At 45.5% G+C, this 18,425-nt stretch overlaps 1 protein-coding gene across 4 annotated transcripts in view; it reads right to left on the reverse strand.

Annotated features, from left to right (window-relative positions):
* Nucleotides 1-18,425, reverse strand: part of TBX1 (T-box transcription factor 1) — an 84,099-nt gene that overhangs the window by 33,542 nt on the left and 32,132 nt on the right. For all 4 annotated transcript variants that reach the window (XM_069215307.1, XM_069215309.1, XM_069215306.1 and 1 more), the window contains one exon: nt 16,388-16,489. In XM_069215307.1, the coding sequence (XP_069071408.1) occupies nt 16,388-16,489 (102 nt within the window). The remainder of the gene's footprint in view (nt 1-16,387; nt 16,490-18,425) is intronic.

Below are 18,425 nucleotides of genomic sequence, written 5' to 3' on the forward strand. Positions count from 1 at the left end.
GTCGACCAGAGCACATTGTGTAATACAGCCCAGTCCCTTTACCTCCTGAAAAAACGCCCTCGCCTTCACGCGTTTCCAACACACCTCTCACTTGGGATCCCACGCCAGGGCTGGACTTTCCGTGAGACCCAGGCTTCTGCCTCTCCAAGTCTCAGACCTCCACATCACAACACGAAGAGACTCATTCAGATACTGGAGGAGGGGTTACTCCATCTCAACAGTGATGGATATCCTGTCCGCTGAAATCGAAATCCCTTTATATCCTATGGGATTTAGATGTCAGCGGCCGTGACACCGAGGTTTCTCCTTCTCCAAGTCTCAGACCTCCCCATCACAACACCAAGGGACTCATTCCGATATTGGCGGAGGGGTTACTCTGTCTCAACAGTGACAGATATCCTGTCCGCTGAAATCTAAATCCCATTGTATCCTATGGGATTTAGATTTTGGCGGACGGTATATCCGTCACCATTGTGGTAACCACTCTGCCAAAATCTAAATCAGGCCCCCAAGTCTTTCCAAAACTATTCCTTAAGTTGTAAAAATCTTCCCATGAGACTCTCCAATTCCCTTTTATGCTTCAATTGTCAAATTATGGCTGTTCACCCCACAAACACCTTCCACCCGGGAGAACCCAGCACACAAAATTCAGTCCTTTCACCCGCTTCTTTTTCCATGTACTTCACATCATCACAAAATAAAAATAAAAAACATACATATTTAGAGTGTCCCAGAAGCAGGGTCAGTAGGATATAAGAATTGATGCATCTTATATTGATAACAGAACTAAGACATAAATACCCCCTGTGCACAATTGTTTGAAAATATTTAATTGAAAACTATGTTTGTGGTGCTCCGAACGCCTGCAAGTACCTCTCCAGTGTCAGACATTCAGGGCCGGATTTGCATTTCGGCAGATAGGTTATTCCATCCCAATGGTCATGGATATCCCATCTGTTGAAATGTAAATCCCTTAGGAAATAATGGGATTTATATTTTGACGGACAGGATATCTGTCACAGTTGTGATGAAGTAACCCATCCACCGAAATCTAAATAAGGCCCTCAGTCTTGATCTCAAAACCAACAAGATGCCATCAGCCAAATGTGCATTCTAGAATTAACAAAACAACCAGACTAAAACACAGGGACATTCTAGAAACCCAAATCTAACCGGGCGTTGTCACATAAAGACATTCTGGAATGCAAAACCCAGCCTGATATCCTCGAACGAAAGAGCATTCTAGAGCGAAAACAAATCTGACATCAGCAAAGAAATGTACATTATGGAATGTGAAACTGAGAAGACGCCATTGAAGAAACAGTGTCATTCTGGAACCTAAAACCCAACCAGGTGCCAGCGAATAAAGGAGCATTTTGGAATGCAAAACCCAACTAGTTGTCATTGAATAACGGAACATTCTGGAATGCAAAACTCAACCAAATGCCATCAAATAAAGGCACGTTCCGGAATGTAAAATCAACCAGTTGCCATCAAATAAAGGAACTTTCAGGAATGTAAACCCCAACCATATGCCATCAAATAAAGGGACATTATGGATGCAAAACCCAACCAGTTGTCATCGAATAACGGAAGATTCTGGAATGCAAAACCCAAGCAGATGCCATCAAATAAAGGTACGTTCGGGAATGTAAAACCCAACCAGATGCCATCAAATAAAGGGACATTATGGAATGCAAAACCCAACCAGTTGTCATTGAATAAAGGAACATTATGGAATACAAAACCCAAACAGTTGTCATGGAATAAACGAACATTCTGGAATACAAAACCCAAACAGTTGTCATCGACTAAAGGAACATTCTGGAATGCAAAACCCAAGCAGCTGTCAAGGAATAAAGGAGCATTCTAGAATGCAAAATCAAATCAGATATCAGCAAAGAAATGCACGTCGTGGAATGTAAACCCAAGAAGACACCATCAAAAATACAATGGGTCATTCCGGCATCCAGACATCAAACAAAGGGAAATTCTGGAAGGCCAACACACAAACAGGAACCATGAAATGAAGGACATTCTGAAGTCCCAGCCAGGCTCCATCAACCGAGATGATATTCTGAAATCCAAAACCCACCAGAGATTGTACAACAAAGGTGCATTCAGGACTCCAAATGCCAGCTAAACATCTTCGAACAAAGACACATTCTAGAAAGTGGGTTGGTTGCTGTTAGTTGTGGATCATGAATTGTAAAGATAACTTTATTTTTTTTCAATAAAACTCCCTTCTTGTACTCTTGCAGTTTATCAAAAGAAGGTGATCACAAATGTTGCTGTATTGGGATTTTAAATGGCAGATAAGACTAAGTTCTTTTGTGCAAACGAATACTCCAGATAGACAAAAAAGATGCTTGATTTTTAGCAATTTAAATATTTATTTTTTGCAATAAAAAATCTCTTGATATACGGAACTCTGAGTGACTTTCCACTTACAAGTTCATCCACCTTTCCAAACAAATTTTTGTGAAGGTGACCTGCAAACTGGTGTCTGTTTTGGTGTTATTACAATCAACATAGTTTTTGTACCCATTAAATATTAATGAGTCATAACCAAAGGTAATGTTAGCAGGTCTCCTGCCTCCAGGCAGCTTGTATTTTAGTGCAATGTCGTTAGCTTTAATGTCTGCTTTTAAAGAGTGTTTACATCAGGTTGAAGGGATATTATGTGGTTTTAAATCAGCCAGTTTCAAGCATGCGGGGGAGGGGTTCTCTAAAGTCCCCATTGGGAGGGTGCTGTCCAAAATCTGCAGAAAAATATGTGGAAATATGTAGAGTGTGTTGACATTTCTACAGAAGAGCGGTGCAGGGCTCGACAAGTGGTCCAGCGTGGGAATGAAGACGGACCCCAAAAACAGTTGTTGTGGGTTAGAGATTCAATTCTTGGGTGGGATCTGACTTCATTCTCTAACTAAGACATAATGAGTTGTTGCAGGTAGTAAACTTCACACAGTTTATAGCAGACTTGTGTTCCACACTGTCTCCATTCCCACCCATGGCATGCTACATCACCGGTCAGACAAACTAGTGACCAACCCTTTTCAACTTTTCCAGGACATTTAGCCCAAGCAAGATATTTGACTTCACCTGAGACGTCCCACCAGGTGTGTCCAGCCAAGGAATTCCACCCGGCCCAAGCCATGATATAAGATCACCCCCTAATGTGTCTACCCGCCACCCTTGTAAGAGATGATTTGGGGCAACTGCGGCAGAACACTGACCTTCGGCATTGGCCATCAAACCCGACCTCGTAAGCACACCCCAACATTAGCGCCAAGAAGCCTCCTGAGGCCCCACCAGGGGTTAAATAATGATACCAACAAGGCTCATAGTTTGAGCAATGATGTTACACCAGAATGGGGGCCAACCACAAGCACCCCCAAACCCCCAGTGGGACCTGGCTGAAATATATAACCGTTCACCTCTATATTAGAACACAGAAAGAGAACAGTCGACAGTGAGGGGGTGAGGCAAAGGCCGGGGGGCTGCCACCTGATCCATCATGTTCCACATTTCAGGCCTGGGAAACTGGAAATCTCACGAGATAAACCTTCCGCTGTCCCCAAACCAATGGGTGCCCCTCCCATCACCAGCCGCCTGCTTCCATGACCCCCAAATCACAGGGTGCCCCTCCCATCACCAGCCGCCTGCTTCCATGACCCCCAAACAAATGGATGTTCCTGCCATCACCAACCGCCTGCTTCCAATACCCCCAAACCAATGGGTGACCCCATCACCAGCCGCCTGCTTCCACTACCCCCAAACAATGGGTGCCCCACCCATCTCAAGTCGCCTGCTTCCACGACCCCCAAACCACTGGTTGCCCATTCCATCACCAGCTGCCTGCGTCCACGACCCCCAAACCACAGGATGCCCCTCCCATCACCAGCTGCCTGCTTTAGCTACCCCAAACCAATGGGTGCCCCTCCCATCACCAACCACCTGCTTCTACTACCCCAAAACCAATGGGTGCCCCACCCATCACAAGTCGCCTGCTTCCAATACCCCCAAACCAATGGGTGCCCCTCCATCGCCAGCCGCCTACTTCCAATACCCCCAAACCAATGGGTGCCCCTCCCATCACCAGCTGCCTCCTTCTACTACCCCCAAACCAATGGGCACCCCTCCCATCACCAGCCACCTGCTTCTACTACCCCCAAACCAATGGGTGCCCCCCCCATCGCCAGCCGCCTGCTTCCAATACCCCCAATCCAATGGGTGCCCCTCCCATCACCAGCTGCCTCCTTCAACTACCCCCAAACCAATGGGCGTCCCCTCCCATCACCAGCCGCCTGCTTCCAATACCCCCAAACCAATGGGTGCCCCACCCCATCGCCAGCCGCCTGCTTCCAATACCCCCAAACCAATGGGTGCCCCTCCCATCACATCACCAGCTGCCTCCTTCAACTACCCCCAAACCAATGGGCGTCCCCTCCCATCACCAGCCGCCTGCTTCCATGACCCACAAACCAATGGGCGCCCCTCCCATCATCAGCTGCCTGCTTCCAATACCCCCAAACCAATGGGTGCCCCTCCCATCACCAGCCACCTGCTTCCAATACCCCCCAAACCAATGGGTGACCATCCCATCACCAGCCACCTGCTTCTACTACCCCCAAACCAATGGGCGCCCCTCCCATCACCAGTAGCCTGCTTCCACTACCTCTAAACCAGTGGGTGCCCCTCCCATCACCAGCCGCCTGCTTCTACGACCCCCAAACCAATGGGTGCCCCTCCCATCACCAGCCACCTGCTGCCACGACCCCCAAACCATAATTTCCAAAATGTTTAAAATCCGTACAGAACTAAAAAACTGCTGAGAATCGCGTCAGAAGAGTATGCGCGGCAGCTTTAGGTCCCTGTGTGTTCCCTGTAACCCCAGCTCACCCCCAGGGGGCGCTCCGTCACAGCTCAGCACAGACCTCCCTGGTTCATGTACCGCGCGCTCTCCTCTGGCGTCCAGTCCTCTTGGCAGCCTTACCTCTGAAGGGGTCCTCCCTCCCCCAGAATTGGAAAACGTCTAAATATTTATATATCCTGCACTGGAACTCTCATGTATTCCGCATAAACGTGCTGGAAAAACACACCAAGCGCCGAGTAATCCCCAGCCCGTCCGCTGTGGGGCCTGCGCACGGGGCGCGCCAGGGACCTTAAGTGCGCACCGAACAACGGGCTGCTTTTAATATCTCGCACAGGGTTTCCCTCTTTCTGGACCGGGTGATAAGGCCGTGCTCTGTGTGAAGGGGCCTTGGGCTGGCAAGGATGAAAGGCCGGTCTGCACCCTCTCCTGCACGGGACCATCCATAAGGGGCCTGCGCACGGGGCGCGCAGGGACCTAAGTGCGCACCGAACAACGGGCTGCTTTTAATATCTCGCACAGGGTTTCCCTCTTTCTGGACCGGGTGATAAGGCCGTGCTCTGTGTGAAGGGGCCTTGGGCTGGCAAGGATGAAAGGCCGGTCTGCACCCTCTCCTGCACGGGACCATCCATAAGGGGCCTGCGCACGGGGCGCGCAGGGACCTAAGTGCGCACCGAACAACGGGCTGCTTTTAATATCTCGCACAGGGTTTCCCTCTTTCTGGACCGGGTGATAAGGCCGTGCTCTGTGTGAAGGGGCCTTGGGCTGGCAAGGATGAAAGGCCGGTCTGCACCCTCTCCTGCACGGGACCATCCATAAGGGGCCTGCACACGGGGCGCGCAGGGACCTTAAGTGCGCACCGAACAACGGGCTGCTTTTAATATCTCGCACAGGGTTTCCCTCTCTCTGGCCCGGTTATTAAGGCCGTGCTCTGTGTGAAGGGGCCATGGGCTGGCAAGGATGAAAGGCCGGTCTGCGCCCTCTCCGGCAAGGGGCAATCCATTGGGGGACTGCGTCACGGGGCGCGCAGGGACCTACGTGCGCACCGAACAACGGGCTGCTTTTAATATCTCGCACAGGGTTTCCCTCTCTCTGGCCCAGGTGATAAGGCCGTCCTCTGTGTGAAGGGGCTTGGGCTGGCAAGGATGAAAGGCCGGTCTGCACCCTCTCCTGCACGGGACAATGCATAGGGGCCCTGCGCACGGGCGCGCCAGGGACCTTAAGTGCGCACCGAACAACGGGCTGCTTTTTAATATCTCGCACAGGGTTTCCCTCTTTCTGGACCGGGTGATAAGGCCGTGCTCTGTGTGAAGGTGCCTTGGGCTGGCAAGGATGAAAGGCCGGTCTGCACCCTCTCCTGCACGGGACAATCCATTGGGGGCCTGCGTCACGGGGCTCCCAGGTACCTTAAATGCGCACCGAATTACGGGCTGTTTTTTAATAACTCGCACAGGGTTTCGCTCTCTCTGGCCCGGGTATTAAGGCCGTGCTCTGTGTGAAGGGGCCTTGGGCTGGCAAGGACGAAAGGCCGGTCTGCGCCCTCTCCTGCACGAAACAATCCATAGGGGGCCTGCGTCACGGGGCGCGCAGGGGCCTTAAGTGCGCACATAAGCTGCTTTTTAATATCTCGCACAAAGTTTCCCTCTCTCTGGCCCGGGTGATAAGGCCGTCCTCTGTGTGAAGATGCCTTGGGCTGGCAAGGATGAAAGGCCCGCCTGCGCCCTCTCCTGCATGGGGCTTTGGCACCACAGGAAGGAGAGGTATAGTTCTATTTTGTGTTAAATGCATTTTCATACTCAGTTGTTAGGCTCAGGAAGCTTCAAGGCACTTGAGGAGGAGCCCACCCTCATTTCCCTCCAGCGCCCTGCCCAGAATGGCGCCGCCACTGGAGAGAGGATGGTTGGGCGCCTTCGACATCTCATCTGTACACACAGGGACCCCTTCATCTAATGCAATGGCGCGAAGGGGCGGCGCCCCCAGGTCCAACCCGCTACCTGTGTCCACCCACCGTGGGGTGTCGTGGACGGGCCATCTGGGCTGAGGTGAAGTCAGTGGTGTTACGGAGGCCGACGAGGGAGATAAAACGCTCAGTCCACATCCATGTTTCCCAGCACCGCACTTCACTGACATAAGTTACCTCAAAATGAAGACAGCACGGCTTTCCTAGGGTGGAACAAAGGATTAAGTCGTAGGGGTACTAATATTATATAACTTTATTAACATTGTAATTAAAAAAAAATCCAGTTTTACATAGCGCGAACTCGACCCGAAGGTATTGAAGCGCTTTACATGAGCACCAATTACACAAGGACACATTCATTTTTGGTGGGCACGGGGAGATGAAGTGCTTTGCCCAGAATCACAAAATACCTGGTTCCCCAGCATCAAGGTCGGCATCTCTGTAGTTCTATAATCATTATTATTACCCCTGTTTTTCATGTAGCGCCTTTTAGTAATTTTTCCCGTTGCAAATGCTATATAAAAAAAACCGGTGCGAGGGTTCTCGGGGCCGCGAGACGGGTGGAAAGAGCCCTCCTTTGTCTGTGATCTCTTGGACTAACACAGGAGTCCAATATCACATTAACGCCCGGTGGAGGTGTCTAGAAGTCTCCCTTGCTCCACAGCGCCAAGCGCTGTCCTTGGTAATGCGCTGACCAATGATATTTTAGTGGCTCAAGTTTGTAAATAGACTATTAAAACCTTAACATCTTATAACGTTCAGTATTACCACCAGTCGGTAAACGACTGGGTCATTTTGTAACGAAATCATATAAACCATGATTTTTTTAGGCTCGTATTAAAGAGCATATTTGAATATTTGAAATACATTGCAAATAGTTTTTCGAGGAAAAGGGTGAAATCGAACAGGGAGTCGAATGCCCTTTTTTAAATAAAGTCCAAAAACTGCAAAGCACACGTTTTAAGAGCAACACGAAAACCTCTTATAAGTTTGCTTAGTCGTGTTTATTTTCATGACTTGTTCCTGTGCACAGCTTCCACGAATAAAGAACTGAATCCAACACAAGGAAACTCACAGGAATGCAACAAATATATATTTCAGTCAGTATTTTTTTTAAAAAGTATTTTGTTCAAATTAGAGCTTCTGGAAATTCTGCCAATGCAAACTATTCGAACCGGATTCGAAGAACCCTGGATTTTGTTTCCTGATTTACATATTTTGGGCAGAGGGGTCGAAGTGTGCCAGCTGTCCTTATTTTGAACATGCACTCCTGGTGTGAGAGGGCAGGCGCACAATGCCATCTGCTAAACAGGCTGGAAAGATGTTTGCACAAGAGATACCGCAGCCAACGAGAGACCCTGCGGGGGTGCTGTGTCCCCAGAGTGGATGGGCCCCTGGGATGTACCCTCTGGATGGGACTGGCAGATCTGCCCTGCCTTCTCGGTCTGGGCCTGGTGAATCAGGGTGGCATCTATTAAAAAGCCAGCGATGCCCAGATTCATAAGTACACTTTTGGGGTGCCCCATGTACCTCAGACTGTGAACACGACCCAAGGGCGAGCCCTCTCAGGGCCACAGGAGCAGATCTACGCATGCTCAGGGGTGAAGTGCACACGCACATCACGACCATTTGCACACGTGCACGTGAGGCAGCTGTGCTATAGAAAACCCAAGCACGAGAAAACCAGTGTCAATTTTTTTTTTTCAATATTAATTGTGAACTGTTTCCCCCTGTTGTTTCCTGTGTTGTCACTGTTTTCACTCTCTGATCGTCTTTTTATCTATCTCTTACCTGTTATCTGATTGCTGTGGTGTGACCTTTGGCCCCTGTTTGCTAAGTTGTTCTACGGACGGCTACCGTCACCCCTGCCCACTGCCCCTTCTCAGTCCAACTGGATTCAGTCTATTTCTTTTTCACTCGAACTACACGTTTTTAGCATTAAAATAAAGCTAAAAACATGACAATTTGTCTTGTTTTTTTCTTTTCTGGGATTTTGTCATTCTATAACAACTTTGGAGATGTTTAAGGGGCCTGCATGCTTATTTAAGCAGAAATGACAGTGTGTGATATTCATCTATCTATCTATCTATCTATCTATCTATCTATCTATCTATCTATCTATCTATCTATTCAGCAAGTATCTATCTATCTATTTATCTATGCATCGATCCATCTATCGATCTATTTATCTATCTATCCATCCATCCATCTAGTTCACGAGGCCATTCTGTCAGTTTGATCATTTTGAGTCTAGAAGAAGACTTAAGGTGTACTTGTAATATATGAGCAAAAAGCACTGCATTAAAATGTAATTAAATGATTATCATTGTAATATTGTAAGTTCCGTATCAGACTCTCTTCTAAATGATGGCGGTGCTAAGCTGAAGAGGGCTGGGTTACCCCTCTGGCACTTCACTAGCCCCGATAGAAGAGGAACACCGGTCTTAAACAGGGCACACTTTTTGATTTTGTGCTATTTGAAATTTGTGTAATTACGTAACTTTTTTCTTGTGTGAAATTTTGCACAATTTTCCCCCTAGAAAAAAATGTCCTGCAGGCCAGTTATTTGCATCTCGTGTAAAAATTTGACCTCGAGTTATGGCCCTGAATTTATTTTATGAAATGTGCTGTACATTTGTGTAGCCCTTGTAAAATATTATAAAACATTGTGAATAATATTCACAATTCTGCACACTCCCAGTTAACATTCTATTGATGAAATCTGAACTAATGACAGTCTGGCCCAGTGTTAGCTCGGCAGTAGCTCCAATGAGCTCTGATTTCTAGAATGTGTTTTAAGACAGTAAAGAGTCTTTTATCTGAAATCCTGAATGCTGAACTATATAACACATCAGTACTTTTTTCTTCTTTTTATTAGAAGTTACTGGAATTATGTGTTTCTGTGGCAGCAGTGTTTACAACATATTTATTACTCCACCGTGCTTCCTGCATAATTTGCCACATAATTTGAAGATATTGATAAAAAATGCTATTTCTTTCTCAACTGAATCAAATACTGCAAAATAATGTCACATAAAGCCACATAATTTGCCTTTTCTTGACGTAACATTGAGATAATCCTAATGTTTAGCTTTCATTCTCATTGCCACATAATACTTGTGACACAAACAATAGTAAATCTCTGCTAAGTGGTATAGGGACTGTCATTGTGACGAAAAAACTCACATTTCTAGAGAGCTTTCTTTAGTTCCCAGTTTATTGTGAAATATTTGTTTCGTTGCCACTGTATTAGTGGCTTATGCCGTGGCGTTTTCCTATGGATTTGTCTTTAAAAAGGATTTTTACCAGAGAGGTGTTTTTCGTTTTATCTAGCACATATATGTGTGTGTGTGTGTGTGTGTGTACAGAGGAGGTGACAGTTTTTTTTCCATGTATAAAGTTTTATGCTGCCCATATATATATGTGTGTGTGTGTGTATATAGAGGTTGTGACAGGGTTTTTCCATGTAGAAAGTTGTATCTATCACATATATGTGTGTGTGTGTGTGTGTGTGTGTGTGTACAGAGGCGGTGAGTGGTTTCTCCACGTACAAAGTTTTATCTAGCACATATATGTGTCTGTGTGTGTGCAGAGGTGGTGAGATTTTTTTTTCTCCATGTATAAAGTTTTATCTATCACATAAATGTGTGTGTGTGTGTACAGAGGCGGTGAGTGGTTTCTCCACGTACAAAGTTTTATCTAGCACATATATGTGTCTGTGTGTGTGCAGAGGTGGTGAGATTTTTTTTTCTCCATGTATAAAGTTTTATCTATCACATACATGTGTGTGTGTGTGTACAGAGGCGGTGAGTGGTTTCTCCACGTACAAAGTTTTACCTAGCACATATATGTGTGTGTGTGTGTGTGCAGAGGTGGTGAGATTTTTTTTTCCATGTATAAAGTTTTATCTTTCACATAAATGTGTGTGTGTGTGTACAGAGGTGGTGAATGTTTTCTCCACGTATAAAGTTTTATCTAGCACATATATGTGTGTGTGTGTGTGTGCAGAGGTGGTGAGAGTTTTTTTTCCATGTATAAAGTTTTATCTATCACATAAATGTGTGTGTGTGTGTACAGAGGCGGTGAGTGTTTTTTCCATGTTTAAAGTTTTATCTAGCACATATATGTGTATGTGTGTGTGTGCAGAGGTGGTGAGAGTTTTTTTTTCCATGTATAAAGTTTTATCTATCACATAAATGTGTGTGTGTGCACTGAGGCGGTGAGTTTTTTTTCCATGTATAAAGTTTTATCTATCACATAAATGTGTGTGTGTGTACAGAGGCGGTGAGTGTTTTTTCCATGTATAACGTTTTATCTAGCACATACATGTGTTTGTGTGTGTGTACAGAGGTGATGACAGTTTTTTTCCATGTACAAAGTTTTATGTATAACATAAATGTGTGTGTGTGTACAGAGGCGATGAGAGTTTTTTCCATGTATAAAGTTTTATCTATCATATAAATGTGTGTGTGTGTACAGAGGCGATGAGAGTTTTTTTCCATGTATGAAGTTTTATCTAGCACATATATGTGTGTGTGTGTGTGTACAGAGGTGGTTAAAGTTTCTCTTTTTTATTTTATTTTGCTCATTACCTAGTAAGGTAATTTATTTTTCCTAATTACTTTGGGGCTCAGTGTGACAAGTCTATATTGTCCTATTTCACTTTATTCCTATTTTTGAAAACGAGTGCAGATTCTTTAGTTGGAGAAGGAGATTATAGCAAATTTTCCAAAAATGTACTTTTTCATTTTGATTTCCAAAGCGAAGAAGTTGTACCATTTACAGAATATAAAATACCGGACAGAACCACCCTGAATATGGTACCCCCGAGTCTGTGTATGTTCGTACCTGTGGATTTGATTTTAAAGAAGAGAGAAACACTGAAGATTAAACAGAATTTCACTCCAAACCTCCACTGAGTTAATGCACCGTTTGGAATGTTTTCACGGTGTCTTTGTAAACGGTGAAATACTTGTTAATTACCATAGTAGCTCGTCTTTAACATACTATGCTGCCCTGAGCATTCATCTTGCAGAGGCCTTGCAAAAAACATGTTTTCTTTGTGTCCCTGGATTGATCTTGGGAAATGATTTTGATGAAAACTACTCAGTCATTGTTAACATCTTGTCATATTTGTCAGATCAAAGCTCTGTGACCTTGTAACTAGGGTTGTTGGAAGTTTGCACTATTTGCTTTTGGTTAATTCCACGAAATGCCGGGAAAACTATGTGAAATTACATGTAATTGCATGAAATGCAAAACTGGCATTTGGAGATATATTTTAGTGTGAAATGCGTCCTTGCGCCAATTTTGAATCCAAAGATGCATTATCTGCTAAAAATAAAACCCAAGCCAGCAAGCACCGCAAACAACAGCTGAACCCAACAAGCACTGCAAACAGCCACTCGCGTTCTGTCTTTTGTGCAGTGCGAATGCCCCAAGTTTTTATTGTGAACTGTGTCTAAAAAAACAACGTGGCAGACTAATATAGCTCTGGGAATCTGTTGTAACAAGAGTAATGTGAAATTACCAAAATTAAGTGAGATTTCACCGGCGTAACACAAATTCCACCTAGGTTTCTTCTGGAGGATTTCTTCTGAATTCCTTAATTGTATATTTTTGTATATTTACCATTGAACCTAACAATAAAATCAAGCTATGGTTGTCCTAAAAGCAACGCAACTTTATATATCACAGCAATATAATTCAGTCTGTCCACCAAGGCCAGATATTCCTTGCGCTACTCAGACTTGAGTTTTTGCTGCCATAGTGGAAACTAATCGAGCGCTTTCGTGCAGCAGCCGCGAGCTCCCTGGCGCGTCCCTGGCAGGCAGTAGGTGTCGTCAAGCGGACTTAAGAATTTGAGTGTTTGTCGAATTATGAGTCCTACAATGCAACTGGGAAAAGATTGAAAAGTGACTAGACGTACATTTCAATCTAAACCCTGAGTAAAGACCTAATGTTTATCATACGTGCCAACCTGACCCTAGGCCTGACCTAAATCCTAGCCTTGTGATCTGGACATAAGACAAGACCATGCAAACCCTCCGCGCTGAACCGAACTGTAATGCTAACTGCGATTATAAATTTTTTGTAGAAAAACATTTTCAACATAAAATATTTCAAAAGAAAGTATTTCAATTTGACATTATTGGTGGTTAAGATGTTTTCATTTAATGGCTCCATAGAACCTTAGACTTGTCTACATATTGGTATAGATAACATATTTGGGCGTGTTGATTGCTTTCACTGCACAGAGACCTGTGTTTTCTAAGCCATGCATGTCACAGAGATACAATGTTATTTCTTGCATGGGACATGATATCATGAGAAGTGCAGATTTCATCCAATGAGAGGTCTAGTCTCGGACTAACTTCCTTCGATTCACTAATTAGTCTCCAAGCAGGAGAATGCAGTTAGATAAAGGCAGCCCAAACCACTTTACAGAGAGTCAGAATTTCCCTTTGTGTAATTAGCAATCCCTTCATGAAAGCTAAAAAAAAAACCCTGATCGTTCTGATTGCAATCAGCGCCCATTGTTAGCTGACCCATACTGGCATCCGCTTCTGAAATCTCTTCCTTGAATGTGCTTTTTAACAAGACATCCTTTTTCCCCCAAAACCCTTCATTCTTAACTACAGAAATATATGTTTCTCTTTTGTTTTTCCTACAAACACCCATGGCCGGATTGGTCATTCTGACTTTCTGGAGTTTCTCTAGTAGCCTGCAGAATAGAGGGTCTGCTTTCAGAGCCAGGGGTGTCTGACGTCATACAAACATGGCCTCACCAGCCCATCCTAGCCGCAGCCTCTTGGAGTGTGAGGCTGGTTTGTGATTTCTTGTCGGTGCTGGCCAACTGTCTGTATTGTTCAGTATTTTACATACTGTTTTCAATAAACATTACCCTCTTCGAAAACAAAACACCCTTTTCTTACTGACTGTACCAAAATATTCATGCAATTTTAAAGGAAATACAAAACAAGTGAATATTTATTGTGGTCCTATGTAGCCCCACTGGCTTTCTGGTGACATTTACAAACCTCTCAGCGTAGGGCCTTGCGGTTTATGAAGAATTCATCACTGACAATTTACGACCACATTAAACAAGTGCGCTCATGTTTACGGTGACACATACAGTGGGCCACCGAAAGTAGGAAACTCTTGGTAACCCCCTGCCTTTAGAAGGATCTGCCTCTCATGCTCAACACAAGGGGCCCAATTCACGAAGGTACTTATGTGTAGTAAAGTTACGAGCGTGGAGTATCCATACTCGAGGCGGACTCTCCCGAACTAACCGAACATAGGAAACTCTTGGTAACCCCCTGCCTTTAGAAGGATCTGCCTCTCATGCTCAACACAAGGGGCCCAATTCACGAAGGTACTTATGTGTAGTAAAGTTACGAGCGTGGAGTATCCATACTCGAGGCGGACTCTCCCGAACTAACCGAACATAGGAAACTCTTGGTAACCCCCTGCCTTTAGAAGGATCTGCCTCTCATGCTCAACACAAGGGGCCCAATTCACGAAGGTACTTATGTGTAGTAAAGTTACGAGCGTGGAGTATCCATACTCGAGGCGGACTCTCCCGAACTAACCGAACATAGGAAACTCTTGGTAACCCCCTGCCTTTAGAAGGATCTGCCTCTCATGCTCAACACAAGGGGCCCAATTCACGAAGGTACTTATGTGTAGTAGTTACTAGTGTGGAGTCTCCACACTCGAGGCGGAAACTCCACAACTAACCGAAAGTAGGAAACTCTTGGTAACTCCCTGCCTTTAGAAGGATCTGCCTCTCATGCTCAACACAAGAGGCCCAATTCACGAAGGTACTTATGTGTAGTAAAGTTACGAGCGTGGAGTATCCATACTCGAGGCGGACTCTCCCGAACTAACCGAACATAGGAAACTCTTGGTAACCCCCTGCCTTTAGAAGGATCTGCCTCTCATGCTCAACACAAGAGGCCCAATTCACGAAGGTACTTATGTGTAGTAAAGTTACGAGCGTGGAGTATCCATACTCGAGGCGGACTCTCCCGAACTAACCGAACATAGGAAACTCTTGGTAACTCCCTGCCTTTAGAAGGATCTGCCTCTCATGCTCAACACAAGGGGCCCAATTCACGAAGGTACTTATGTGTAGTAAAGTTACGAGCGTGGAGTATCCATACTCGAGGCGGACTCTCCCGAACTAACCGAACATAGGAAACTCTTGGTAACCCCCTGCCTTTAGAAGGATCTGCCTCTCATGCTCAACACAAGAGGCCCAATTCACGAAGGTACTTATGTGTAGTAAAGTTACGAGCGTGGAGTATCCATACTCGAGGCGGACTCTCCCGAACTAACCGAACATAGGAAACTCTTGGTAACTCCCTGCCTTTAGAAGGATCTGCCTCTCATGCTCAACACAAGGGGCCCAATTCACGAAGGTACTTATGTGTAGTAAAGTTACGAGCGTGGAGTATCCATACTCGAGGCGGACTCTCCCGAACTAACCGAACATAGGAAACTCTTGGTAACCCCCTGCCTTTAGAAGGATCTGCCTCTCATGCTCAACACAAGAGGCCCAATTCACGAAGGTACAATGTGTAGTAAACTTACGAGCGTGGAGTATCCATACTCGAGGCAGAATCTCCACAACTAACCAAAAGTAGGAAACTCTTGGTAACCCCCTGCCTTTAGAAGGATCTGCCTCTCATGCTCAACACAAGAGGCCCAATTCACGAAGGTACAATGTGTAGTAAACTTACGAGCGTGGAGTATCCATACTCGAGGCAGAATCTCCACAACTAACCAAAAGTAGGAAACTCTTGGTAACCCCCTGCCTTTAGAAGGATCTGCCTCTCATGCTCAACACAAGAGGCCCAATTCACAAAGGTACTTATGTGTAGAAAAGTTACGAGCGTGGAGTATCCATACTCGAGGCAGAATCTCCACAACTAACCGAAAGTAGGAAACTCTTGGTAACTCCTTGCCTTTAAAAGGATCTGCCTCTCATGCTCAACACAAGGGGCCCAATTCACAAAGGTACTTATGTGTAGTAAAGTTACGAGCGTGGAGTATCCATACTCGAGGCGGACTCTCCCGAACTAACCGAACATAGGAAACTCTTGGTAACCCCCTGCCTTTAGAAGGATCTGCCTCTCATGTTCAACACAAGGAGCCCAATTCCCAAAGGCACTTATGTGTAGTAGTTACTAGTGTGGAGTCTCCACACTCGAGGCGGAAACTCCACAACTAACCGAAAGTAGGAAACTCTTGTTAACTCCCTGCCTTTAGAAGGATCTGCCTCTCACGTTCAACACAGGAAGCCCGATTCACAAAGTTAATTATGTGTAGTAAAGTTACAAGTGCGTCAACTCTGCACTCGGGAACAAATCTCTGCATTGCGGTTCTCAGTGCGGAGATTCTGCCATGAGTGCAGAATCTCCGCACTCATACCTTTACTACACGTATATATCTCCGTTAATTGAGCCCAAAATATCTGCCCACTGCTGAGACACGAGCTGTCTCCCTCAGAACATGTCTGCTCGGCTTCATATGTTCATTTCACTCACCGATAACGCTTGTCGTCCACCGGCACAAAGTCCATGAGCAGCATGTAGTCGGCCATGGGGTCCATCCCGAAGATCTTCACCTGGAAGGTGGGGAACATGCGCCTGGCGAGGGAGAGAAAGCAAAGAGGCGTTAATCGACCAGTAGAACCACCTGGCACCAGGACACAGCAACACAGTGTCTGAGGAGCCAGGGTCACCCCACATTCTCCCCGCAGACCAACAGGGGAGCCCATACATGCTCTCTCATTTGCAAATTTGTTTTTTGGTGTACACGTCACATGTGGACTCTGAGATCAGGGCTGGCCTTTAGCATGGGCAAGCTGGGCCCATGCCCAGGGCATTGACATTCAGAGGGGGTGCAAGGAGCTGTCCCCATGCAGGTCATGCAGTGGTCTCACTCTGAAATGGCTCGCGCTGTGTTTGATCATTCATTTTTCTTGTGCAGAATCATGCACCCCATTAAAAGCCCCTTGCACTCCCATCTCCTCACCCTGTACCCCTCCTCATTTCCAATTCTCACTTGCATGAAGGATCTGAGCCATGGGTGATTCAGATGAGAAGGAGGAGTGGAGAAGTTTGTGTAATCAGCCGAGGTCTGACCCTGAAAACAAAAGTCCGACCCCAACAATCCTACATCGCCCACCCCCCTGTCACATTTTACTTAGTAACAGCTGCAGGGAAGAAATGGGCCTGTAGGAAACGGGGCAGTGAAGATCTCAGTTGGGAGCCGCTGAATCTATATAACACTGAATTCTAATTATCGGATTCTAAACATGAAACGTCTTATATCTTTCTGGTCACATAATGCTGACAAATATGAATCTACTGAATGAATGAATGAATCTTTATTGCCTGATTAATTAAAATCATTACAACGTATTAAAATAATAAAAACGAATCTACTGTGCAGCGCGATTAGAGGCATTTATTAAGTTCTACCATTTCTCTTTGGATTCTAGCTGTTGTAAGCTTGTTACTCCTCACTAAAAAACAGGACTTTAAGGGGCATATTTACAAGCTCCTAGCGTCACCTCGCGCCACGTTAGTGTGATTTTTTTACGCTAAGGTGGCACTAAGGTAGAGCAGAGAGGGTAAGTGTGCACTTCTTTTCTTTGTGTGTATGTAGAAATTCCTGGTGAAATCTGACTGACACTTCACCGTACACGACTGAAAGCTCCTATACCCAACTATTTATCAGAAAATACATTTATTGGGGGTGTTACACCCCAAACACCCTCCCTGAAGCTAGACCCCTGGGCATGGGTTGGGGTGACCAGCTGTAGAGCAGGGCCGGGCTCCCCCTAACCCCAAATGGTCTTCATCTGCAGTGAGAGCTGCTTCTCGCTGCTACAAAGCGCCGCTGATATGCACCATCAGCGTCACATTGTGAGTTACTCCCAAGGTGTTAGTAAAACATATGTGAGGTTCTGATTCAAGGCTTTGAAACTTCCTACATCCCTGTGGGAAATGCACTGAATCAGAGAAGCATTTTAGATCAAAAATTGAGATTATAACCAAAAGAATGTTAAAATGTAATTTGAGTTTATTATTATTTTTTGCATGATGAGGAACCCCCTCCAGGTGGTTGTTAATGGTAATACTACTACTGCTACTACTACTGCTACTGTTACTACTGCAACTACTACTAGTACTGCTGGTACTACTACTGCTACTGTTACTACTGCTAATGCTACTACTACTACTGCTACTACTATTGCTACTGCTACTAGTACTAGTACTGCTGCTACTACTAATGCTACTGTTACTACTGCTACTGCTGTTACTGCTACTACTACTGCTACTACTGCTACTGCTACTACTAGTAGTACTGCTGCTGCTACTGCCACTACTACTACTGCTACTACTACTAGTACTGCTGCTACTGCTGCTACTACTGCTACTGCTGCTACTACTACTGTTAGTACTGCTGCTACTACTACTGCTACTACTGCTACTGCTGTTCCTGCTACTACTACTGCTACTACTGCTACTGCTACTGTTACTACTGCTACTGCTACTACTACTGCTACTACTGCTA

This window comes from Pleurodeles waltl, chromosome 11, assembly GCF_031143425.1.
Source record: "Pleurodeles waltl isolate 20211129_DDA chromosome 11, aPleWal1.hap1.20221129, whole genome shotgun sequence".
Taxonomy (NCBI): Eukaryota; Metazoa; Chordata; class Amphibia; order Caudata; family Salamandridae; genus Pleurodeles; species Pleurodeles waltl.